Source organism: Phacochoerus africanus, chromosome 1 (genome assembly GCF_016906955.1).
Source record: "Phacochoerus africanus isolate WHEZ1 chromosome 1, ROS_Pafr_v1, whole genome shotgun sequence".
Taxonomy (NCBI): domain Eukaryota; kingdom Metazoa; phylum Chordata; class Mammalia; order Artiodactyla; family Suidae; genus Phacochoerus; species Phacochoerus africanus.
In genome coordinates, this window is record NC_062544.1 from 27,891,018 (window position 1) to 27,918,562 (window position 27,545).

Here is a 27,545-nt window from a genome sequence, read left to right on the forward strand (position 1 = left end):
GCCCTCCTGCTGCAGGCTCCCAGGCTGGCACTGCCCCACAGCCTCCCGCTGGCTGGAGCAGCATTCTCAGTGCCCCCGTGGCACCTGGGGAAATCCACAAGGTCAGATCCCCCCACTTGGTAAAGACAAACATGCCAGCCAGGGTAGAGGTGCCATTGCACTGTCCCGGGAAGCCTGGCCCCAGAGCAGGGCTCCCGGACCAGAGGTCCCTCTCTCTTGTTTTCTTGTTTGTTTTTTTGTTTCTGCTTTTGTTTTTTTGTCCTTTTTGGGCCACACCCACGGCATATGGAAGTTCCCAGGCTTGGGGTCTAATCGGAGCTGTACCCACCGGCCTACACCACAGCCACAGCAACTCGGGATCCAAGCCGCGTCTGCGACCTACATCGCAGCTCACAGCAATGCTGGTTCCTTAACCCACTGAGCGAGGCCAGGGATCGAACCCACAATTCCATGGTTCCTAGTCAGATTTGTTACCCACTGAGCCACAACCGGGAACTCCAGGGGTCCCTCTCTCTGGATCCACGACTGATCCCCCTCCCTGCAGCCTCATCCTCAACCCCCATGTCTCCCTCACTGGGGGACAGGCTCAGAGCCTACAGGGACTTCGGGGCCACAGAGACTGCACCTAAATCAGGCGCTGCCTCTTACTGGCTGTGTGGTTTCTGCCAAGTCACTCTATCTCCCTGCATCTCCATTTCCCGGTCTGTAAAATGGGATGATGGTGACAGACGTAGACATGGTTCCAGCAATAAAGCACGATCACATCTCAGCAGGGAGCACAGGCAATAAAGGGTGATTCCTAAGACAGTTCCTGCTCCAGGGCTGGAAAAATTAATATTGTAAAAATGGCCATACTACCCAAAGCAATCTACAGATTCAGTGCAAGCCCTATCAAATCACCCAGGACATTTTTCATAGAACTAGAACAAACAATGCACAAATTTATATGGAACCACAAAAGACCCAGAATTGCCAAAGCAATCCTGAGGAATAAAAACCAAGCGGGAGGCATAACTCTCCTGGACTTCAGGCAATATTACAAAGCCACAGTCATCAAAACAGTGTGGTACAGGTACCAAAACAGACAAACAGACCAATGGAACAGCATAGAGAACCCAGAAATAAACCCAGACACCTACGGTCAATTAATCCTCAACAAAGGAGGCAAGAATATAAAATGGGAAAAAGTCAGTCTTTTCAGCAAGTGTTGCTGGGAAAACTGGACAGCTGCATGCAAAGCAATGAAACTGGAACACACCCTCACACCATGCACTAAAATAAACTCCAAATGGCTTAAAGACTTAAATGTAAGACAAGACACCATCAAACTCCTGGAAGAGAACACAGGCAAAACATTCCCTGACATCAACCTTACCAATGTTTTCTCAGGTCAGTCTCCCAAGGCAACAGAAATAAAAGCAAAAATAAACCAAATGGGACCTAATCAAACTGACAAGATTTTGCACAGCAAAGGAAACCATTAAAAAAAAAAAAAAGGCAACTTAGAGAATGGGAGCAAATAGTTTCAAACAATGCAACTGACAAGGGTTTAACTTCTAAAATATACAAACAACTTATACAGCTCAACAGCAAAAAAGCCAATCACCCAATGGAAAAATGGGCAAAAGACCTGAATGGACTGTTCTCCAAGGAAGATATACAGATGGCCAACAAGCACTTGAAACAATGCTCAACATCACTGATTATAAGAGAAATGCAAATCAAAACTACCACGAGATACCACCTCACACCAGTCAGAATGGCCATCTTTAAGAAGTCCACAAATAACAAATGCTGGAGGGAGTGTGGAAAAAGGGAACCCTCCTGCAATGCTGGTGGGAACGTAAATTGGTACAACCACTATGGACAACAGTATGAAGCTACTTGAGAAAACTCTTCATAAAACCACCATATGTCTTGGGCAAAGTGGACAAAACTTTCCTTGAAAAAGACACATGCACCCACATGTTCATTGCAGCACTATTCACAATAGCCAAGACATGGAAACAACCCAAATGTCCGTTGACAGGTGATTGGATTAGGAAGATGTGGTATATATACACAATGGACTACTACTCAGCCATAAAAAAGAACAAAATAATACCATTTGCAGCAGCATGGATGGAACTAGAGACTCTCATACTAAGTGAAGTAAGTCAGAAATAGAAAGACAAATACCACATGCTATCACTTATATCTGGAATCTAATATAGGGCACAAATGAACCTTTCCACAGAAAAAAAAATCATGGACATGGAGAACAGACTTGTGGTTGCCAAGGGGGAGGGAGTGTGATGGGTTGGGAATTTGGGGTTAATAAATGCAAACTATTGCTTTTGGAGTGGATAAGCAATGAGATAAATGCAAACTATTGCTTTTGGAGTGGATAAGCAATGAGATCCTGCTGTGTAGCACTGGGAACTATGTATAGTCACTTATGATGGAGCATGATAATGTGAGAAAAAAGAGTGTATACATGTATGTGTGACTGGGTCACCTTGCTGTACAGCAGAAAATCGATAGAACACTGTAAACCAGCTATAATGGAAAAAATAAAAATCATTATTTAAAAAAAGGTAATTCCTGTTACGCTGGTCTTGAGATGATGTTGTATCATGTGCAGCAACTTTTTTAAATGTCAAAAATATATCTGGCTCATGTCTGATTTACTTACATAAATGAAACAGGGACAAGCAAAGGAATGTGATGATGATTTCGACATCACTATTTTTTTTTTTTTAGGGCCACACTCATGGCATATGGAGGTTCCCAGGCTAGGGGTGGAATAGGAGCTACAGCTGCCAGCCTACACCACAGCCACAGCAACGCCAGATCCGAGCAGCGTCTGCGACCTACACCACAGCTCATGGCAATGCCGGATCCTTAACCCACTGAGCGAGGCCAGGGATCAAACCCACAACCTCATGGTTCCTAGTCGGATTCGTTTCTGCTGCGCCACGACGGGAACTCCAAACTCCTCAACATCACTATTTCTGAGCCTTTACGATGCACAGGGCACAGGGCTAAGGATTTGGGTGCTTTAGTTCACTTAGTCTTTACAATAATTCATTGAGGGAGGTAGATATAACACATTTTCTTTTTTCTTTTTGCAGCTGCACATGCGGCATATGGACATTCCTGGGCAATGCTGGCTCCTTAACTCACTGAGCAAGGCCAGGGATCAAACCTGCATCCTCACAGAGACGTCCTTAACCCACTGAGCCACAACAGGAACTCTCATATGACGCATTTCTAAAGTCCAGTTTATTGAGATATAATTTACATACAGTATATTCACCTTTTTTGGATGCACAGTTGTATGAATTTTGGCACTGTATGCAGTCACACAAACAGCACCACAATTTAGATATAGAATACATATTTCTATCCCTTCCTGTGCTGCTTTCACTCCCACTCCAGCCCCGAAGCAATCATAATTTAATTCCTATCTCCCTATCCCTATAGTTTCATTTTTTAGAAAGTCATATAATTGGAATCATACAGTATGATAAATTTTTTAAATGAATTTATGATTGCACAGCAATACATGAATACTTTCTTCTTCTTTTTTTTTTTTTTTTGTCTTTTTAGGGCTACACCCATAGCATATAGAAGTTCCCTGGCTAGGGATCAATTCAGGGCTGCAGCTGCCAGCCTACACCACAGTCACAGCAACATGGGATCCTTAACCCACCCAGCGAGGCCAAGGATCAAACCCGCATCCTCACAGACTAGTGTCAGGTTAGTTACTGCTGAGCCACAACAGGAATTCGAATATTTTCTTCTTAATAAAAAAAGTCACAACACTGCAGATGAATCTAAATCCCCTTTGAAACCACATCCCACCCGCCCCTCATCCTTCTGTTCTGCAGGAAGGCTGAGAGCCAAAATTTTAACAGCCAGCAAGGCCTGGCCAACAGGATCAGAACGAACACTGGGTGTTAACAAACTAAAACAGCCATATGGCGACATGCTGAACGCATGTTCTCCCCGTGTCATCAAAGGGCCAGCCCTGCACCCCGCAGCTACCAAGCCACAGAACGTGTGCGGACCTGAGGAACCCTGGACCCCAAGCTCAGGCTCATCGCCCTACTCAACTCTGCAAGGCAATGGATGGGAGACAACCTCGGGCAGAAGGGCCCTCTAAGCAGGCGGGATCCACGGCAGAGTCAAGTCCTGGCCACAGACTGCAGCCAGACCTGGCTCTCTCTGTGTCAGCGCTCCCCACCCCAGCTTCTCATCTCCTGCCTGGATTTCTAGACTGCGGATGGCACTTTTTCTTTAACAGCTGCCACTAAAAAGGAGCAAGCCGCTTCGGGGTGTAGAGGCAGTTCCACCGGGAGAACCGAGATAGGGAGAGCCCGGAGTGGGGTGGCCTGTGGGCTGAGCCACGGCCGGGGTCACACCCCCGCCACCAATGAAGTCAAGGACAGGGGCTTCATCAATGCCTCTTTCCCCTCTGACATCCTCTTCCAGGCCTCATCCAGCTAAGCGGTGGACCAAGAGAGGGAGAGGCTGCTAGCCTTCTTTTTAAATATCTGAACAAATGGCCAATCAGCTAGATGACCACATTTCCCAGGCTTCAGTATAGCTCTGGATCACTACGTCTTAACCAGTGATGAAAGTGGAGGTGTCATGTGAGGCTTCTGTGTTGTGTCCGTAGAAGAGTGGCAGTGGGATGTGGTTTTGTGGAGCTGTCCCAGCTTCCCTTCTTCTGCCCTGCTACGTGGCATTCAGATGTGACAGCTGCAGCTCCCAAAGCCATCTTGTTGCCAAGAACAAAAAACTCAGCGCGAGAATGGGGCCAACACAGAGGAAAGTAGAGCCAAGAGTTGGAAAAGGAAACCAAGGTCTTATGACGTTTTAAAAAAACTCCTAGATCATGCTGTGCCTGAAGCCAGCCACCCTTAAGCTTTTCAGCTATTTGAGAAAAAAAAAATTAGCCCTCTATATCCCCCCCACTTTTTTCCCCCTAAACTGGTTTTTGTTGGTGGTGGTGTTTCTTAGGGCTGCACCTGTAACATATAAGTTTGGAGCTGCCGCTGCCGGTCTAAGCCACAGCCATAGCAACAAAGGATTCAAGCCGTGTCTGCAACCTACACCACAGCTCATGGCAATGCCAGATCCTTAACCCACTGAGGCCAGGGATCAAACCCACATCCTCATGGATACTAGTCGGGATTGTAACCCGCTAAGCCACAACAGGAACTCTCCCCCACCCCAAACTGGACTGAATGGTCCTTACCTAGTGCATCTCAAGTCAGACAAAATGACCTTTTTTTTTTTGGTCATATTCTACCCAGAACAATGAAAATCTTCAAAGGCAATCTCTGCTGAGAAAAGGCACCCAAGGGCCATGTCACAAATGCTCACATCCTGGTCCCTACTGACATTTGCCCAGCTTGGCACTTCCTCTGCAAGGAAGGCCAGCATTTCTATAGCTCAGGACAGGAGAGGGCTGTCGTGGAAGTTGGGACATTCCTGAGATAAACTCAGGGGGAAATACCTTCTTCACAGTAAGAACACGCTGCATCACACCGAGCTCCTCTCCTCTCCTGAGCTGCCCCCGAGTCCTGGACATGTCACTCAGCCTTCCAGGCCACAGACCCTCAGCCGCTTCTCACTCGCTGCCCACCAGGCTGGCAAAAGCAGGGCATGATGCAGGGCGGGTGGCCATGAGGGACAGCGTCCCCCAGACCTGGGGTCACATCTCAGCTCTGCTGTGTGACTCTGGGCGAGCTCCTTAACCTCTCTAAGCACTGGTCTGGTCATAAAACAGAGAAGCTCTTTTTGTCTTTATACATGAGGATGATATACCTGAAAGCAGCTGCCACAACATCTGGCACATGGTAACCATTCACAAAATATGGTGACTCCTAATAGATCTGGGGGGAGTTCCCACTGTGGCACGGTAGGTTAAGAATCTGACTGCAGCAGCTTGAGTAGCTACAGAGACATGGGTTCCAGCCCTGGCCCAGTGCAGTGCGTGAAACGATCCAGTGTTGTCACAGCTGTGGCACAGGGCGCAGCTATGACTCGGATTCAATCCCTGGCCCAGGACTTCCAGGTGCTGAGGATGCGGCCATAAAATAAATAAATAAATATATATATTTGAATTTGCTGTTGTAACTCAAGCTTGCCTGGGACATCAAGACCTAGCAACTTCCCCACTGAGCTCTTAGAAAACAAGTGGTGACCCCCACTTTTCAAAGACCCTCCCCGGTATCTCATTTTCACCTCCTGAGAGTGCTGTGGGGTCTGGCAAAGGGGCAGCACAGCTGTCTTAGGCCAAAAGGGCTTGAGGGAATCAGGGAGCCGCTCAAGGACACGGGGCTTTTTCAACAAGAGGTGTTGTTCTTCCGAGTGTCCTGCATCCTCTCCAGCAACCCAACCCCTGATCCCAAGAGGGGACAGAGTCGGGAGGCACTCAAAATGGGCCACAGGAATTACGGGGGGCGGGTGGGGAGGGGGGTGACGGACTCCAGGCCTAGGCTGAGCCAAGCCCGGCCCCGCTGCCTGGGATCAAGGAAGACTCACCCAGCATGATGGCGTCCACAGCTCCCCCGGGACAGAACTCGATCATGATCTGCAGAGAAAACAAGGCCAAGTGACAATCAGCAGGAGGGCACAGTCCCCAGGGAGGTCTGCCAGCAGCCAGTGCCCCTGCTCCTGGCCCCCTCTTCCTCCGGCCCCGGGTCTGTCCAGTCCGCACCCCCCAGCCCCTCCAATCAGACCCCAGTTCTCACAGGAGGCTCTTGCCACCCAGGCATTGCTTGGGGACACTTCATCTTTCAGGAAAAGAAAAACCAAGTTGCCAGAGTTCCCGTCACGGTGCAGTGGTTAACAAATCCGAGTAGGAACCATGAGGTTGCGGGTTCAATCCCTGCCCTTGCTCAGTGGGTTAAGGATCCAGCGTTGCCATGAGCTGTGGTGTAGGTTGCAGACGCGGTTCAGATCCTGAGTTGCCGTGGCTCTGGCGTAGGCCAGAGGCTACAGCTCCGATTGGACCCCTAGCCTGGGAACCTCCATATGCTGTGGGAGCAGCCCTAGAAAAGGCAAAAAGCCAAAAAAAAGAAAAGAAAAACCAAGGTGCCATGGAAACCCGCCTTTTCAGCCAGGCTTGCCCCCTCCTCTTGCTATCTGGCCCGCCCTGCCTGCCCCTCACCCCCACCCCCAGCCAGTCCCCCGGCCTCCCACGATCCACAGCCAGGAGTCTCCCACCAGCAAAACAAGCCGACCAAGTCCTCACAGGATCCCAGCACCTGTCTCTGGCCTCCTTGCATCTTCCGGAGCCTGGTGCCCTGGCCCACACATCAAGCCTTGACCACCAGCTCAGGTGGAGAACCGAAGCCCACAGAGGGGCTGCAATGGACCAAGCCCACGCGGTTGTCTAGCAGCTCCTGGACTGGAGAGCAGGTTTCCTAACCCCAGGGCATTCATTCATTCATTCATTCAACACACACCCAGGAGGCAGCGGGCCCTAGGAGAACCACCAGATCCAGACCCTCAAGGGGCTCCCAGCCCAGTGCGGCGGATGGAAAAGGCCAATTAGAGTAAAAAGTGCCACGGACATTGACACAGCCCCACCCCCGGGTCACTCCCATCTTCACTCCTTCTGGCCCACTGTGGCTCCCCTCATTTTGAGAAGATGTTTTCTCTCTTTCTCTCTACTTTTTTTTTTTTTTTTTTTTAGGGCCACACCTGTGGCATATGGAGATCCCCAGGCTAGGGGTTGAATCGATACTGTAGCCACTGGCCTATGCCACAGTCCCAGCCATGCCAAATCTGAGTCACATCTGTGACCCACACCCCAGCTCACAGCAATACAGGATCCTTAATCCACTGAGCGAGGCCAGGGATCAAACCTGCATCCTCATGGATGCCAGTCAGATTCGTTTCTGCTGAGCCGTGACGGGAACGCCTCTCTGTTTTCTTACTGTATGGACAGGGGTGGGTGGGGAAGCAGGAAGTGACACCAGCTTCCAGGCACTCCCCGCACCTCCTCCACCTCCTGGCTCCTGGCCCCTGCGTGCCGTAAAGTCCCTCCACCCAAGCTCAGCAGAGGCGGACACCGTGGCTGTGGGGCAGTCGAGGCGGCCCATCACTGTAGGTAGAAAAGACCTCAGCCATGACCCAGTTGGGCCAGAGCCAGCTCTCCAGCCAGAGGAGAGAGGCATGGCCTCCGTGTTTTGATGAGGCCTCCAAGCTTGTGGCCGACCTTCCAGAGGCTTCCTGGCGATGTGAGTATGAAGATGCAGTGATGCGGGCTGGACCAAATTCCAAGCCTATGGCTCACTACATGACCTTGGGCAAGTCACTTCCACTCTGTCATCTGTAAGATGGGTTTGGTGATACTGTGGCTCTTACCTAGGTCCCACCTCTGAGCTATGTTTAGGGGGATAAGCCACCTCTGGGGGCAAGAAACCACAGCAGGTCAAGTAGGGGGCTTCAAGCTGGGCCAGGGACACCAGAGATTCTGGGTACCAGGGATGGCAAGACGGCCCAGGGCAGCAGACAGGCCTGCCACACACCATGCAAGGCTACATGCCACGGGAGGGGTCAATGCAGGGGGCTGCCCCCGCTGCTCACACGTCACCTGCTGGGGAGAAGGACATGGCCTCTGACGCTCCTGAGGTCAATTTGGCCCTGCCTGGACCAGACTACTCTCTACCACTACCCACTATGGTGACCATCGTCCAAAAATACAAGTCACCAGACATGGATTAATGTCCTGCAACCCAGAATAAGAGGAAACGGTACCTCTTTCTTCCGATCACCCCCTCACTCATTCGTTTGTTCATTTAAGCAACCACCAACCAAACACGCTTGTTCCCAGGGGTCAAGGTGACCCGGACACAAGCATCGACATCTTGAAGCTCAGCGTATCATTCTGTCTTTTAATAATTCTCAGGGAGTGCCCGCCATGGTTCAGCGAGGACACAGGTTCGATCCCTGGCCTCGCTCAGTGGGTTAGGGATCTGGCATTGCCATGAGCTGTGGGGTAGCTCACAGAGGCAGCTCTGAGTTGCTGGGGCACGGGGGGGTGGGGGGTGCAGCTCTGATGCGAGCCCTAGTGTGGGCAACCTCCATATGCCTCAGGTGCAGCCCTAAAAAAAAATAAAAATAACTCAGCTCCACAAAAGAGAACCGCTAATCCTATGAATTGACAGAAAAAGCCCAGCCACAAGGGGTGATAGCAGAAAAGAAGCAAAACTTAGTTACCACACACGGCCACTTACTAGTCAGCAGCCTGTGGGATGGTGGGATCCACGGCCAAACCGCATAGGAGCGACAGTCATCCCGGCCTTGCCAGGACACAGGCATCCAGGTGAGGCTCCATCAGTATGAGCTGTTGCTGTCACTCCATCCTGACTCTAGAGGTTCAGGCTCTGTTTATTTTGGTGGTGTGGGGTTTTTGGGGTTTTTTCTTTTTTTTTTGAGGCCCCATGAAAGCCATCTGCTCTCTTCTCACCCACAAAAATGCAAATATGAACAAATGTTTGTATGTGATTCTTGCTCACCCTGAAGTCTCACCCCCAACCCCTGGTTGGAAACCCCTGCTCATGCTCCGAGTCTCCACCCACCACTCTTCTGTGCGGCCTTGGCAATGACCTATCCCTCTGCAAATTGGGGTAACACTGTGGACCCCTCAGAACTACTGTTAAGGACTGGATGAGATGACACTGATAAAGCAAGAGGCCCGAGCCTCACATACAGTGGACACAGGACAGCTTGGCCACTTCCCCTCTCTAACAGGGACAGCTGAAGAGGAAGGAGTGGTAGGCACAGGTTCGAGTCCAGATTGTGCCACTGAATCACCTTTGTGACCCTAGGTAAGACACTTCATGTCCCCAAGCCTCGATTTCCTCATCTGTAAAATGACACTAATCCTCTCTCCCTCCGGTGTCATCAAGACAGTCAGTGACATGCCCAACGCAAAAGTCACACCAACTAATATTCACTTGTTGACTCTCTAGCAAAGGAAATTGCTAGGAAGCGTCCCACTTAGACCACATTATTTAGGCTTTCTACCAAAAATATGCCTTCCCAGAACCGCAGTTCATCCACACACCCGCTGCTGGTATCAAGTCAGTATGAGAAGTGGCCAAACCCAGGCAGTTCCTGCATCTTCCAGTCAAACCGCCCCTTAACCCATCGCCCTCACACAAGGTCCCCATGACCTTTCCTCTCCCAGGCGGGCACTCGGAAAGCTCAAGCATTCTGCTAATCTGGTTTGCTTCCTCCCGCAATTCAAGAGCTCCAGAATCCCCTGCACTTCCTATATTTTTCACTTTTTTGCCTTGGCTGCTGGGAAGCTCTGAGCTTCACTTTGGTCTTATTCCCATAAATAAATGTACTGACTTTTAATTCTCACCCAGGAGTAAACCTATAATATTTCACAATTTGCATATGAACGCTGACGAAGTGTCTTTAAGGGTCACTGCCCCACACCCAGTCCTTAGAGTCGATCAGAGCATGTGTCCGAGTCATGCACCATTAACCAACTTTTTGTAATACTGACCAACTGTCCTCGCACATGTTGCAAAATATAATTGGGTTTTTCTTTTCCTTTCTTTTTTTGAAAGTGGCTTTTTTTGTGTGTGGTTTTGGTTTAAAAAGTTTCACATCTTGGTGCCTTTTATGTGATGCAAAAAAAAAAAAAAATCCCTTAGGAGGTTGAGATTAACATGTATATACTACTATATACAAAATAGATAGGTGACAAGGGTCTACTGCATAGCACAGGGGAATCTACTCAATACTTTGTGATAAGCTATATGGGGAAATAATCTGAACAAGAATAGGTATGTGTATAACTGACTCACGTTGTCTGTACACCTGAAACTAACACAATTTTTTTTTTTTTTTTTTGCTTTTCAGGCCTGCACTTGCAGCATATGGAGGTTCCCAGGCTAGGGGGTTGAATCAGAGCTACAGCTGCCAGGCTACACCACAGCCACAACAACATCAAGTCCGAGCCGCATCTGCGACCTACACCAGGGCTCATGGCAATGTCAGATCCTTAACCCACTGAGCAAGGCCAGGGATTGAACCCGAATCCTCATGGATCCTAGCTGGATTCATTAATAGCTGAGCCACAACAGGAATTCCTGAAACTAATACAATTTTGTAAGTCAACCACACTCCAATAAAAAAATTTTTAAAGTTAACTTCAAAAGAAATGTTTTAGGAGTTCCTATTGTGGCTCTGCGGGTTAAGGACACAACATTGTCCCTGTGAAGATGCGGGTTCGATCCCTGGCCTCGCTCAGTGGGTTAAGGATCTGGCATTGCCACAAGCTGTGGCATAGGTCACAGATGCTGCTTGGATCTGGTGCTGCCATGGCTGTGGCATAGGCTGCAGCTTCAGCTTCGATTCAACCCCTGGCCCAGGAACTTCCATATGCCACAGGTACACCCATAAAAAGAAAAAAATTTTTTTTTAAATGTCCCTTTCAGAGCTTCCATCTTGGCTCAGTGGAAATGAATCCGACTAGGAACCATGAGGATGCGGATTCAATCCCTGGCCTTGCTCAGTGGGTTAAGGATCCAGTGTTGCTGTGAGCTGTGGTGTAGGTCGCAGACAAGGCTCGGATCCTGTGTTGCTGTGGCTGTGGTATAGGCCAGCAGCAACAGCTCCGATTAGACCCCTAGCCTGGGAACCTCTATATGTTGTGGGTGTGGCCCTAAAAAGACCAAAAAAAAAAAAAAAAAGTTTATATTAGAAGTAATCTTTCTTTTTTTTAATGGAAAGCACTGCCCTAAAATCACCATGGCAACAGATGCATCTGTTCTTTGAACAGGGTACGGTATCTGTGCCTGTCCACAGTGAAAGCCCAGCAGGACCGTGCCCAGGGCATCCTGTGATGAAAGAAGGCTCCTCAGGATCCAGGGCTCCTGGGTGCAAAGCTGATGGCCTCTGAACCTTCACTAAAACCCAGATCCAACAGCTCCCAACATCAAGGACCAACTCGTCCACCTGACTCCCTCGAGAGGGCAGCAAACAGCCTGTGGCCCAGGCTTTCTCAGGATCTGGTGAAAGGACGTTTGTGATCAGTTTAACCCATCAGCAACTAGCAACTGAGGGTCTACCAGTCAGCCCACATGGCTAGGCAGAGTGGGAGGCACAAAAGAAGTATTCAATCAACGAACACTATCTGAGCTCCCAGCCTATGACTAACCTGGGACCTGGGGACCCAAGCTGATTCAGACAGGTCCCTGCACTAAGGCCAGAGTCGGAGGCAGATGCAGAAGTAAATGATGAGGCACATTGTGACTGCGTTACCCAGAAGCCTGTGGCCACAGTGGTTGACCCAGCCGGGAGCTATCCTGGAGGGCTTCCCAGAGGAGGAGACATCTGGGCTGGCTTTTGAAAGATGAATGTGCCAAGTGAAAGAGGACAAGAACATTCCAGGCAAAACACAGCAAGCACAGAGTCAGGACAGCACAGAAAAGTGTGAACCAGGGGAACAGCGGAGTATTCCACAGGGTTCAAAAGGATGGGAAGCATGAGCCCGAAAGGTCAACCAGAACTAGAATTCGAACATCTCAAAGTATGAACTTAATGAGAGCTCTGCGCATGTGCAAGAGGGGAGAGGCACCAAAGCATTTTAACAAGGGTTGTCATAGCCACGTTTCTGCTTTAGAAGATCCCCCCAAAGGGGTATCTCTAAGGCTAAAAAGGCAGAGGAACAGTGGATTTGGAGCAAACTGCAAAAATGATGTTTTATTGGTCCTGGTGTCTGGGCATGCATCACGGCTGCCTGCCCATGCACACCCAGCAATTTTTCCTTCCCCTTTGTGAAACAGCCATGAGAGCTGGGTGAACTCCAGTAGGGAAAGGACACCTAAACCAAGCAGAAAAATTCTGTGCCTCTTGCCCTGAGGGCTGTTTCAGGGCTGGTCTAATCAGAGCAAGGCTGGTGAGTTCTGCCTAATGGTGTGAGACACCACAATATCTCCCTCTGAAGCCAATGAGGAAGCATGGGGTCCTGATGGTTGCAGGCAGCCACCTTGCAACCATGAGGGAAGTCAGTGTCAAGACAAAGCTGATGTGAAGAGGAGCACAAAGCCCTGCTCGAACCACCCGCCCCCCCCAAAAAAAAAACCTGACCTCCCTCTGGACTTTTCAAATAGAATATGCAAGCCAATCAAATTCTCAGATTAGTCTAAGATTTTCTGTTACTTTGTTACCAGAAGTATCTGATGTCACATTTGGCAAGAGCTGATAAGGCTGCATTAAGGCAGTGAGGGAGAAGGAGGAGAATGCCATCTCATTGGATAAATAAGATTTTCCCAGGAACCTCTGGGTGGTACCAGCTAAAAACTCTACCCTAGAGGTTCTCAAACTTAAGTGTGCGTGGGAATCACCTGGAGACTTCATAAAACACAGACCATCAGGCCCCACCCCTACTGATTCAGTAGGTCTGGGGAGGATCCAAGAATCTGTATTTCTTTTCTTTTTTTTTTTTTTTTTTTTTTTTAGGGCATACAGAAGTTCCCAGGCTAGGGGGTCGAATCAGAGGTATAGCTGCCTGCCTACGCCACAGCCACCACAACGCGGGATCCGAGCCACATCTATGACCTACACCACAGCTCATGGCAACACCAGATCCTTAACCCACTGAGCAAGACCAGCAACTGAATCTGCATCCTCATGGATCCTAGTTGGTTCGTTATCCACTGGGCCACGACAGGAACTCCCCAGAATCTGTATTTCTAACAAACACCCTATGGATGTTACTGCTAGTCCCTTGACCAGACTTTTGAGAACCACCGTTCTACAGGAATTTGCCAAAGAGCAAGAGGCCTGGACCCGGGGGTCACATCTCTCTTCCACAAAAACATAATGTAAGATGATGGGAGAGAAATCTTGGGGGCAAAGTGGCAGAATTACCATCTCTTTCACATTCCTTAATTAACCTGAATTTCATCATCAGTGTTCCTTTTACTTCCTGCCCCTGACCAAGGAGCTAGGGGCTTGGGCAGGGTGCATGATCATCCTGGTGGAGTTCCCGTCATGGCTCAGTGGAAAGGAATCCGACTAGCATCCATAAAGATTATCCTGGTAAGCCTTACCAAGCAATGGTTTGAGAAGCCCTGGGTATTGACTGACAAAGAGGTTTTAGGGATTTGCATGGTCAATGATGGTCAGATTGAAACAGATGGAGTATTTCACTGAGAATTTTTTAGAAGAGGTATAACTATAAATATAATTATTTATATATCCTCCCATCTAAAATAAAAAAAAAAGCTTTGAGGGCCTGTGAGTGTGTGTGTATCAAGGGGTAGAGTAATGTTCGGGTGAGCAAAATGACACCAAAAACACAAGCAATAAAAGAAAACAGATACGCTGGGCTTCTTCCACATGAGAAGCTTTTCAGTATCAATGGATACTATCCAAAAAAGTGAAAAGACAGCCCACAGAATGGGAAACATGTTTACCTATCATATATTTGATAAGAGACTAGTATGCAGAGTATATAGAGAATTCTTAGAATAAAACGATAAAGGGACAAATAACCAACTTAAAAACAGGTAGATTTTAATACATGTTTCTCCAAAAAAGACACAGAAATGGCCAATAAGCACATGAAAAGATGTTCACTATCATTGGACATTAGGCAAATGTAAATCAAAACCACAATGAGAACCACTGCATGCCTGCTAGGATGCCTGGAGTCAAAAAGATGGACAACAATAAGTGATGACAAGAATACGGACAAATTGGAACCCTCAGGCACTGACAGGAGGAATGTAATGTGATGCAGGCACTTTGGAAAAGAGTCCGACAGTTCCATAAAACATTAAATAGAACATTATGGTATGACTCAGAAACGCCACTCCTAGATACATATCCACGATAATTAACAACATATCCATTTCATAAAAGATCCCCCAATGCCAAGGCAATCTTGAGAAAGAACAAAGTTGGAGGTATCACACACTTCCTGATTTCAAACTATATTACAAAGCTATAGCGATCAAAACAGTTGGGAACTGGCATAAAAACAAACACACAATCAATGGAACAGAATAGAGAGCCCAGAAAGAAACCTAATGCATATGTAGCCAACTAATCTACAACAAAGGAGGCAAGGATATACAGTGGGTAAAGGACAATCTCTTAAATACATGGTGTTGGGAAAACTGGACAGCCACATGCAACAGAATGAAACTGAAACCCCTATCTTACACCATACACGGAAATTAACTCAAAATGGATTACAGAATTGAATATAAGACCAAAAACCATAAAACTCCTAGGTTAAAACAAAGGAAGGCATTGGTCTTGACGCTGGTCTTAGCAATATATGCTTTTTTTTACCTAACTCCAAAGGCAATGGCAACAAAAGCAAAAATAAACATATGGGACTACATCAAACTAAAACGCAACTGCACAGCAAAAGAAATCATCAACAAAAGAAAAAGGCAATCTACTGAATGGGAGAAGATATTTGCAAATCATATCCAATAAGGGGTTAATATTCAAAGTTAATATAAAGAACTCATACGACTCAATAATGAAAAAGCAAACAATACAATTAACAAATGGGAAAAGGCTCTGAATAGACATTTTTCCAAAGAAAACATACAGATGGTCAACTGGCACAGGAAAACATGTGCAACATCACTAATAATTAGGGAAACACAAATCAAAACCATAATGAGATATCACCTCATACCGGTCAGAATGGCTATGAACAAAAGAACAAGAAATAACAAAGGTAGTAAGGATGTGAAGAAAAGTGAACCCTCATTCACGCACTGTTGATGGGAATGCAAACTGCTGCAGCCATTGTGGAAAACAGCATGGAGTCTCCTCAAAAAATTAAAAATAGAACTACCAGATGATCCAGCAATTCCAACTGTGGATATTTACTTGAAGGAAAGGAAACAGTAACTTGTAAAGTTATATGCATAACTATGTTGACTGTATTTAAGAGATTGTCCTTTACCCATTGTATATCCTTGCCTCCTTTGTTGTAGATTAGTTGGCTACATATGCATTAGGTTTCTTTCTGGGCTCTCTATTCTGTTCCATTGATTGTGTGTTTGTTTTTATGCCAGTTCCCAACTGTTTTGATCGCTATAGCTTTGTAATATAGTTTGAAATCAGGAAGTGTGATACCTCCAACTTTGTTCTTTCTCAAGATTGCCTTGGCATTGGGGGATCTTTTATGAAATGGATATGTTGTTAATTATCTTGGATATGTATCTAGGAGTGGCGTTTCTGAGTCATACCATAATGTTCTATTTAATGTAACTTGTAAAGTTATATGCATAACTATGTTGACAGCCGACATATGGAAATAACCCAAGTATCCATCAATGGATGAATGGATAAAGAAGGTGTGGTATATGTATACAATGGAATACTACTCAGCCATAAAAAAAGAATTAAATCTTGCCATTTATAACAACATGGATGGACCCTGAGGGTATTATGCTAAGTGATACAAGTTACACAGAGAAATAAAGCTACCATATGATTTCAACTTATATGTGGTTTCCCAAAACCAAAACAAACGAAGAAACAAAAGTCAGAGATACAGAAAACAGATTAGTGGTTCCCAGAGGAAAGGAGATTTGGGAGGGGTAAATTAGATGGAGAGGTACAGATTTCTAGTTTTAAAGCAAACAAGCCATGGGATGTAGTAATGTCCAACATGGTGACTATAGTCAATAATATCATAATGCAAATTTGAAAGTTGCTAAGAAAGTAAATCATAAAAATTCCCATCACAAAAAGAAAACAGTGACAAATGGTAACTAGACTTACTGTTGTGATCATTTCACAATGTATACAAATGTCAAACAATTATGCTGTACACCTGCAACTAATACAATGTTGTCAATTATACTTCAATACAAAATTTAAAACTTATGTCCATTACCTAGACTGACTAATAAAAGAGAGACAACACATCTATTACTGAAGTCAGAAAGGAAAGAGGATATTACTACCGATTTTATAAAAACAGAAGGGATTATAAGAGAGTACTATAAACAATTTCATGCCAATAGATTTAGTAACTTAGATGAAATGGACAATTCCTAGAAACACACAACATAGCAAGACTGAACCATGAAATTAGAACATCTGAATAGACAGTAATCAAAAATCTCTCAACTAAGAAAAACCCATGATCCAATGCCTTCCTTGATGAAATCTACCAAACATTTAAAGATGAATTAATACCAATCCTCCCTAAACTCTTCCAAAAATTGAAGAGTGTCAGAAAAATTGAATACTACCTAACTCATTCTATGAAACCAGCATTACCCTGATACCGGAGCCAAAGAAAAGTCATTACAGGGAAACAAAACTAGAGACCAACAACCCTGATGAATCCTCTGCAAGTAGTGGCAAATCAAATTCAGTAGCATATTAAAAGGACTATATACCATGACCAAGTGAAATGTATTTTTGGAAGCAAAGATGGTTTAATATATGAAAATCAGTCAATATAACACACTGCATTAACAGAATAAAGGGGGGAAAACATATGGTCATCTCAGCTAATACAGAAAAAGCATGACAAAAGTCAACAGTTTTTTTCATGAGAAAAACCTTCAACAAAGATAGAATAATAGAAGAAAAGCACCTAAACATAATAAAGGTCAAATATGAAAAACCTACAGTGAACATCAAACTCAATGGTGAGAGACTAAAAGTTTGTCCTTCTCTCTCTAAAATCAGGAGCAAGACAACGATGCCTACTTTCCTCACTTCTAGTCAACATAGCATTGGAAATACTAGCCAGCACAATTAGGTAAGAAAAAGAAATAAAAGGCATGCAAACTGAAAAGAAGTAGTAAAATTATCTCTATTTGCAGATGACATGACCTTTATGTATAAAACCCTAAAAAGTACATTATACACACACACACACACAAATTGTGAGGACTAATGCAGCAAAGTTGCAGAATATAAAATAGCACACAGGAGTTCCCATCATGGCTCAGTGGAAACGAATCTGACTAGCATCCATGAGGATACAGTTTTGATTCCTGGCCTCGCTCAGTTCGTTAAGAATCTGGCACTGCCATGAGCTGTGGTGTAGGTCGCACACACGGCTCAGATCCCATGTTGCCGTGGCTGTGGTGTAGGCTGGTAGCTACAGCTCCGATTAGACCCCTAGCCTGGGAACCTCCATATACTGCAGGTGCAGCTCTAAAAAGACAAAAAAAAAAAAAAGAAATACCCTTTGAAAGCTCTCCATCCTGATTTGGATGGGGACCTAAAAAGACAAAAGAAATTAACAAATAAATGAATAAATAAATAGCACACAAAAATCAGTTGGGTTTTTATATACTAAAAATGAACAATCCAATAAAGAAAATTGAGAAAACAATTCCATTTACAATAGCATCAAAAAGAAAAAAATACTTTAAGAATACCTAGGAAAAGGGAATAAGATTAACCAAGAAGGCAAAAGATTTTATCCACTGAAACCTACAAAACATAGTTGAAAGAAATTAAAGATGGTGAGTTCCCATCGTGGCTCAGCAGTTAACAAATCTGACTAGCATCCATGAGGATGTAGCTTCGATCCCTGGCTCAGTAAGGATCTGGTGTTGCTGTGAGCTGTGGTGTAGGTAGCAGATGCGGCTCAGATCCTGTGTTGCTGTGGCTGTGGTGACCCCAAGCCTGGGAACCTCCATATGCCATAGATGCAGCCGTAAAAAAACAAAAAAACAAAAAAAAAAAGGAAAAAAAAAAGAAATTAAAGATGGTACAAATAGGAGTTCCCTGGTTGCCTAGTGGTTAAGGATTCAGCATTTTCACTGCTGTGGCTCAGGATCAATCCCTGGCTCAGGAATTTCCACATGCCACAGGCACAGCCAGGAAAAAAAAAAAGAACAAATAAATGGAAAGACATTCTGTGTTCATGGATTGGAAGATTTAATATTGTTAAGACGTCAATACTAACCATCCACCAATATAATAAAACCAATTGTTTTTGCATTTAAAAAAAATGTCAATACTACCCACTGCAATCTACAGATTCAATGCAATTCCTATCAAATCCCAATGGCATCTTTTGCAGAAATTAAAAATCATCTGTTTTCAAATTCATATGGAACATCAAGGGATCTCAAATAACCAAAATAATCTTGAAAAACAACACTTGGAAGAAACTGTTCAAAGTAAATTGGAAGTCTCACTCTTACTGATTTCAAAACTTACTACAAAGCTACAATAATCAAAACGGTGAGGTACCAGCATAAAGACAGACATATAGCCCAATGGAAGGAGGTCCCAGAAATAAATTCTTGCATATATAGTCAAACAATTTTATTTATTTTTTATTTTTTTGTCTTTTTGCTATTTCTAGGGCCGCTCCCGCAGCATATGGAGGTTCCCAGGCTAGGGGTCGAATCGGAGCCATAGCCACTGGCCTACGCCAGAGCCACAGCAACGCGGAATCCGAGCCACATCTGCAACCTACACCACAGCTCACGGCAATGCCAGATCCTTAACCCACTGAGCAAGGGCAGGGACCGAACCCGCAACCTCATGGTTCCTAGTTGGATTTGTTAACCACTGCGCCACGACGGGAACTCCTCAAACAATTTTAAACAAAGATGCCAAGATCATTCAATGCAAACAGGACAGTCTTTTCAACAGACTGTTGGGAAAACTGAATTACCAACATGCAAAAGAGTGGAGATGGTCCCTTATCTTATGCCATAGACAAAAATTTACTAAAAATAGATCAAAGACAAAAATGTAAAAGCTAAAATTACTAAACTCTTAGAAGAAGAAAAGGGGGGAAGCTTCATGACATTGAATTTGGCAATGATTTCTTTTTTCTTTCTTTTTTTTTTTTTTGCTTTTTAGGTCCACACTTGCAGCATTTGGAGGTTTCCAGTCTAGGGGTCCAATCAGAACTACAGTCGCCGGCCTACTCCACAGCCACAGCAATGTCAGATCCAAGCTGCATCTTCAACCTGCACCACAGCTCACGGCAACGCTGGATCCTTAAACCATCAAGCAAAGCCAGAGATCAAACCCACAACCTCATGGTTCCTAGTCGGATTCATTTCCACTGCACCACGACGGGAACTCCTAAGCAATGATTTCTTAGTTATGACACCAAAAGCACAGACATGACAACAAAAAAATAAACTGGACTTAAAATTTTAAAACTTTTGGACATCAAAGGACACTATCAACAGAGTGAAAAAGCAGCCCACAAAATGGAAGAAACTATTTGCAAATCATATATCTGATAAGGGATTAATATAAAAGATATATAAAGAAATCTTTTTTTTTTCCATTTTACAGCCACACCTGTGGCATATGAAAGTTCCTGGGCTAGGGGCTGAATTGGAGATGCAGCTGCCAGCCTACACCGCAGCAACACTGGATCCAAGCCACATCTGCGACCTATGCCCACAGCTTGCAGCAATGCTGGATCCTTAACCCACTGAGCAAGGCCTGGGATTGAACCCGCATTCTCATGGATGCTATGTCAGGTTCTTAACTTGCTGAGCCACAATAGGAACTCCAAGAACTCTTACAACTCAGTAACAAACAAACAAAAATTGGGCAAAATACTTGAATAGACATTTACAGATACATAAATAGCCAATAAATGCATGAAAAGATGCTCAGTATTATTAACTAGGGAAATGCAAATCAAACCACAATTAAATGTCTTTACACCCATTAGGCTAGCTATTTAAAAAAAAAAAAAAACAGAAAATAACAAGTATTGGAGTTCCTGTCCGGCTCAGAGGAAACAAAACTAACACCCATGAGGATGCAGTTTTGATCCTAGGCCTCGCTCAGTGGGTCAAAGATCCAACGTTGCTGTGAGCTATGGTGTAGGTCGCAGATGTGCCTCAGATCCTGCGGTGCTGTGACTGTGGTGTAGGCCAGAAGCTACAGCTCTGATTCGACCCCTAGCCTGGGAACCTCCAAATGCCGTGGGTGTGGCCCCGAAAAAAAAAAAAGAAAAAAGAAAATAACAAGTATTGGCAACTCAACAGCAAAAAAGCCAACAACCCAATGGAAAAATGGGCAAAAGACCTGAATAGACTGTTCTCCAAGGAAGATATACAGATGGCCAACAAGCACATGAAAAAATGCTCAACATCACTGATTATGAGAGAAAGGCAAATCAAAACTACCACGAGATACCACTTCACACCAGTCAGAATGGCCATCATTAATAAGTCCACAAGTAACAAATGCTGGAGAGGGTGTGGAGAAAAGGGAACCCTCCTGCACTGCTGGTGGGAATGTGAGCTGGTACAACCACTATGGAGAACAGTATGGAGGTACCTGAGAAAACTATACCTAGAACTACCATATGACCCAGCAACCCCGGATGTCTTGGGCATTTATCCGGACAAAGCTTTCCTTGACATGCACCAGACAAAACTTTCCTTGACATGCACCAGCATGTTCATTGCAGCACTATTCACAATAGCCAAGATATGGAAACAACCCAAATGTCCATCAACAGATGACTGGATTAGGAAGATGTGGTATATGTACACAATGGAATACTACTTGGCCATAAAAAAGAACGACATGCCATTTACAGCAACATGGATGCAACTAGAGACTCTCATTCTGAGTGAAGTAAGTCAGAAAGAGAAAAAAAAATACCATATAATATCACTTATATCTGGAATCTAATATAGGGCATACAATGAACCTTTTCACAAAAAAGAAAATCACAGACATGGAGAACAGACTTGTGGTTGCCAAGGGGGAGGGGGAGGGAGTGGGATGGATTGGGAATTTGTTAATAGATGCAGACTACTGCCTTTGGAATGGATTAGCAATGAGATCCTGCTGTGTAGCACTGGGAACTATGTCTAGTCACTTATGATGGAGCATGATAACGTGAGAAAAAAGAATGTATACATGTACGTGGAACTGGGTCACCATGCTGTACAGTAGAAGATGACAGAACACTGTAAACTAGCTATAATGGAAAAAATAAAAATCATTATATATAAAAATACATGTGTGTGTGTGTGTGTGTGTGTGTGCAGCCATAAAAAGACAAAAAAAAGGAAGATAATGTTTAGTAACTCTGAGTAATGTTTTTTGTTCTTAGGCAACAAATCAATCTTAGGAAAAGACAAAAAAAAAGAAAAAACAATTATTGGCAAGGATGTACAGAAATGGGAACCTTGCGTATTGCTGATGGAAATATAACTGTGTGGCCACTGTGGAAGACAGTGTGGTACTTCCTCAAAAAATTAAAACTAGAATTAAAAAAAATTAAAAATAGAATTTAAAATGGAATTGCTGGAGTTCCCGTCCTGGTGTAGTGGAAATGAATCCGACTGGGAACCATGAGGTTGCGGGTTTGATCCCTGGCTTCTCTCAGTGGGTTAAGAATCTGGCGTTGCCATGAGCTGTGGTGTAGGTCACAGACATGGCTCGGATCCTGCACAGCCATGGCTGCGGCGTAAGCCAGCAGCTGTAGGTCCGATTTGACCCCTAGCCTGGGAATTTCCATAAGCCACAGAGGGGGCCCTAAAAAGAGAAAATTAATAGATAAATATAAAATGGAATTGCTTTATGAACTGGCATTCCACTTCTGGGTATACACTCAAAAGAACTAAAAGCAGAGTATCAAACAGATGTCTGTACACCAATGTTCAGAGCAGCATTATGCCCCACAGCTGGAAACAACCCAAGTACACATCAAGAGATAAATGGAAAAAGAAAATGTGGGCTATCCGTACAATGGAATATTACTCAGCCATTAAAGGGAATGAAGCACTGATAGCTATGAATGAACCCTGAAACATTATGCTAAGTGAAAAAAGTCAGATACAAAAGGCCACGTACTATGTAACTCCATTTATATGAAATACCCAGAAGAGGCAAATCCATAGCGACAGAAAGGAGAAGTGGTTGCCAGGGGCTGGGAGAAGGGAGCCCGGGGGTGGCAAAGGCTTCCAGAGCAAGAGACTGTGGGCTCTTAAAATCTGACCCAAGTGCTTTTCAGCTCAGAAAACTGCTGACTGTATGTGCCAAGCCCTGCCCCAGGCCCTTTGCTCACAGTCTCTCATTTAATCCCCACACAGTTCTATAAGGTACATATTCTCGTTATCTTCACTTTCTAAATCAAGGGTCACCAAAGTTTTTCTATAAAGAACCAGAGAGCAGATGTTTTTGGCTTTGCAGCCGTGCAACTCTGAGGGTGTAGCCTGAGAGCAGCCATAGGTACGAATGGGCATGGCTGTGTGCTCACAAACCTTAACTTACAAACAAAAACAAAACAAACGCTTCGTTTTCAGACAAGACGGCAGGCTGGATTCCACCCACAGGCAGGCTGGATTCCACCCACAGGCAGCTCTGTGCCATCCCCCATGAGGCATACAGATTCCATGACTTGTCAAGGTCCCCAGCTGATAAAAGATGTGGGCAGGTGCTCTGATTCATGAGTTCCTATTCCATTCCTGGGCGTGACTTCTTTGCCATCATTTGGGAAGGCCTACACGCCAGACCCATCCCTACAGGCACCCACACATTGTTATTTATAAGGTTTCAGCCGAATAGGAATTGCCCTCCTGCCTTATCCTGAGACCCACAGCTGGTGCAGGCAGAGCTGGGATTTGAAGCCAGGCCTGTGTGAGCCAGGCTGCCCACACTAGCTGCCCTGAGTTAAGAAGGCGGGCTTGCCTGAGCTTGAATACAGGTAGCACATTCCAGAATGGGAGGCCCTTGCTTTTTCCAGGCTCTCTTATCAGACGGGTGCCCTCGGCACAGCGGATCTCCCCGGGGAGCACTCATGGTGCTCATGGACCTCAGCCCATAAACATGCTCAGAGGGTGCCCGATGGGGGACAGCCTGGAGTCGCTGGCTTTCTACTCCGGCTGCAGGCCAAAGGAAACTGGAAACCTCAATCCCCTATCAGTTTAGATTAAGCAGCTGTCACGGTGCAGCGTTAAGGGTCACAGCCTTGCTATGTGATCCTGGCAGGCGGCATCGCCCCCCTGATCACTCATTCGTGGATTTATTAGGCACCTACCATGTTCCTGCACTATTTTAGTCATGGGAATATAGTGCTATAGCTACACAGCTCGATTCAAGAAGTGCTCTCAAATGTTGGAAAGGGTGGGGAGAAAAGGGAAACCCCTTACACTGTTGGTGGGAATTTAAATTGGTACAAACACTATGGAGAACGGTATGGAGGTTCCTTAAAAAACTAAATATAGAACTACCGTATGATTCAGCAACCCCAGTCCTGGGCATCTATCCAGAGAAAACCATATTCCAAAAGACACATGCACCCCAATGCTCACTGCAGCACTATTTGCAATAGCCAAGACATGGAAGCAACCTAAATATCTAACAACAGAGGAACAGATAAAGATGTGGGACATGTATAGAGTGGATTACCACTCAGCCATAAAAAAGAATGAAATAATGGATTGGAAAAATCAATATTGTAAAAATGGCCATACTACCCAAAGCAATCTACAGATTCAATGCAATCCCTATCAAATTACCCATGACATTTTTCACAGAACTAGAACAAACAATCCAAACATTTATATGGAACCACAAAAGACCCAGAAGTGCCAAAGCAATCCTGAGGAACAAAAACCAAGCGGGAGGCATAACTCTCCCAGACTTCAAGCAATATTACAAAGCCACGGTCATCAAAACAGTGTGGTACTGATATCAAAACAGACAGACAGACCAATGGAACAGAATAGAGAACCCAGAAATAAACCCTGACACCTATGGTCAATTAATCTTTAACAAGGGAGGCAAGAACATAAAATGGGAAAAAGAAAGTCTATTCAGCAAGCATTGCTGGGAAACCTGGACAGCTGCATACAAAGCAATGAAACTAGAACACACCCTCACACCATGCACAAAAATAAACTCAAATTGGCTGAAAGACTTAAATATACGACAGGATACCATCCAACTCCTAGAAGAAAACATAGGCAAAACACTCTCTGACATCAACATCATGAATATTTTCTCAGGTTAGTCTCCCAAAGCAATCGAAATTAGAGCAAAAATAAACCCATGGGACCTCATCAAACTGACAAGCTTTTGCACAGCAAAGGAAACCCAAAAGAAAACAAAAAGACAACTTACAGAATGGGAGAAAATAGTTTCAAATGATGCAATGGACAAGGGCTTAATCTCTAGAATATATAAGCAACTTATACAACTCAACAGTAAAAAAGCCAATCACCCAATGGAAAAATGGGCAAAAGATGGCCAACAAGCATGTGAAAAAATGCTCAACATCACTGATTATGAGAGAAAGGCAAATCAAAACTACCATGAGATACCACCTCACACCAGTCAGAATGGCCACCATTAATAAATCCACAAGTAACAAATGCTGGAGAGGGTGTGGAGAAAGGGGAACCCTCCTGCACTGTTGGTGGGAATGTAAACTGGTACAACCACTATGGAGAACAGTTTGGAGATACCTTAGAAATCTATACATAGAACTTCCATATGACCCCACAATCCCACTCTTGGGCATCTATCCGGACAAAAGTTTCCTTGAAAAAGACACATGCAACTGCATGTTCATTGCAGCACTATTCACAATAGCCAAGACAAGGAAACAACCCAATGTCCATCAACAGATGATTGGATTCGGAAGATGTGGTATATATACACAATGGAATACTACTCAGCCATAAAAAAGGACGACAATGCCATTTGCAGCAACATGGATAGAACTAGAGACTCTCATACTGAGTGAAATAAGTCAGAAAGACAAAGACAAATACCATATGTTATCACTTATAACTGGAATCTAATACAAAGCACAAATGAACATTTCCATAGAAAAGAAAATCATGGACTTGGAGAATAGACTTGTGGCCGCCCAGGGGGAGAGGGAGGGAGTGGGAGGGATCGGGAGCTTGGGGTTATCGGATACAACTTGGAATGGATTTACAAGGAGATCCTGCTGAGTAGCATTGAGAACTATGTCTAGATACTTATACTGCAACAGAACAAAGGGTGGGAAAAAAATGTATACATGTAAGAGTAACTTGGTCCCCATGTTGTACAGCGGGAAAAAAAAAATAAATTAAAAAAAATAATAAAAAAAATAAAAAATGGAAGAAAAAGAATGAAATAATGCCATTTGCAGCAACACGGATGGACCTAGAGATGATCACACTAAGTGAAGTAAGTCAGAGAAAGACACATATATGATATCACTTACACATGGAATCTAAAAAAGACACAAATGAACTAGTTTACCAACAGAAAGAGCCTCACAGACTTCTAAAGCAAATTTATGGTTACCAAAGGGGAAATGTGGAGAAGAGGGGTAAATTAGGAGTTTGGAACTAACACATACACACTAAGATATATAAAACAGCCAACCCACAAAGGACCTACTGTGTAACCCAGGGAGCTCGACCCCATCTTCTGTAATAACCTATGGGCAAAGAACCTGAGAGAGAATGGATACATGTATAATTGAATCACTTTATTATCCGCCTGAAACGAACACAACACTGTAAAGCAAATATACTCTAATATGAAATAAAAATTTTTTTAAAGGTATCCGTTGTCCTCTCAAAGTTGCCCTGGGACAGGTTACTATTAACGAACAAAACAAAACACAACTGCTTTGGAACTGTGCAAATGAAACACCAGCTCAATACTCCTTAGAACCGAGAGGGCCAGAATGTAACATCTCTCTTCTAACGAACAATGATGGAAAAAATAAAAATCATTTTTTAAAAAATAAATAAATAAGAAAAAGAAAATAAATAAATAAATAAAATCTCTCTTCTCTGGAGTTCCCATCTTGGCTCAGCAGAAATGAATCTGCCTAGCATCCATGAGGACGCAGGTTCAATCCCTGGCCTCGCTCAGTGGGTTAAGGATCCAGCATTGCCGTGAGCTGTGGTGTAGGCCAGCAACTATAGCTCCGATTAGACCCTTAGATTGGGAACCTCCATATGCCTCAGGTGTGGCCCTAAAAGACAAAAAAAAAAAAAAAAAACCTCTCTTCTCTCCTGACTGACCCTTCAGGACTAAGCGAGGACAGGAAGGTGCTGTGCCAAGCTGACCTCAGCCCTTCTAAATAACACATACGCAGAAACCCCAGTATGTGCACTCTTTTTCCCCCATGGTCTCGGTCCATGCCCCCAAGCTCCTCAGAAGGTAAGCGGCTGCCCAGTCAGTTAACCTAGGTCAGCCTCAGTTTCCCCATCCGTGACATTTAACAGGAACTGAGAGGTGAGGTGACCCCGTCCCAAGGCCGAAGCCAAGTGCTTGGCATGGATTACCTAACAGTCCCCCCATGTGAAATGGGTATCCTAAAAAATGCTCATACCACACAGGGTTTATTGTGAGAATTCCACAGGGTAACAGATGCCAGGCACTTAGAACATGACCTGGCACAGTGTTCAGTAAGTGCTTGATAAAGGTTACCAATTATTATCTGCACTTGGTAACATTTAATTCCCATTTGACATATGGGGAAACAGAGGCTCAGAGAGATAAAAGTCGCACAAAGTAGTAAGCAGTAGAGTCAGGACCTGCATTGGTACTTATCTGGG

General features: G+C 44.7%; 1 protein-coding gene across 5 annotated transcripts in view; it reads right to left on the bottom strand.

Annotated features, from left to right (window-relative positions):
• Positions 1 to 27,545, bottom strand: part of STK10 (serine/threonine kinase 10) — a 133,928-nt gene that overhangs the window by 62,364 nt on the left and 44,019 nt on the right. For all 5 annotated transcript variants that reach the window (XM_047787213.1, XM_047787303.1, XM_047787394.1 and 2 more), the window contains exon 3: positions 6,538 to 6,586. In XM_047787213.1, coding sequence (XP_047643169.1) covers positions 6,538 to 6,586 — 49 coding nt within the window. The remainder of the gene's footprint in view (positions 1 to 6,537; positions 6,587 to 27,545) is intronic.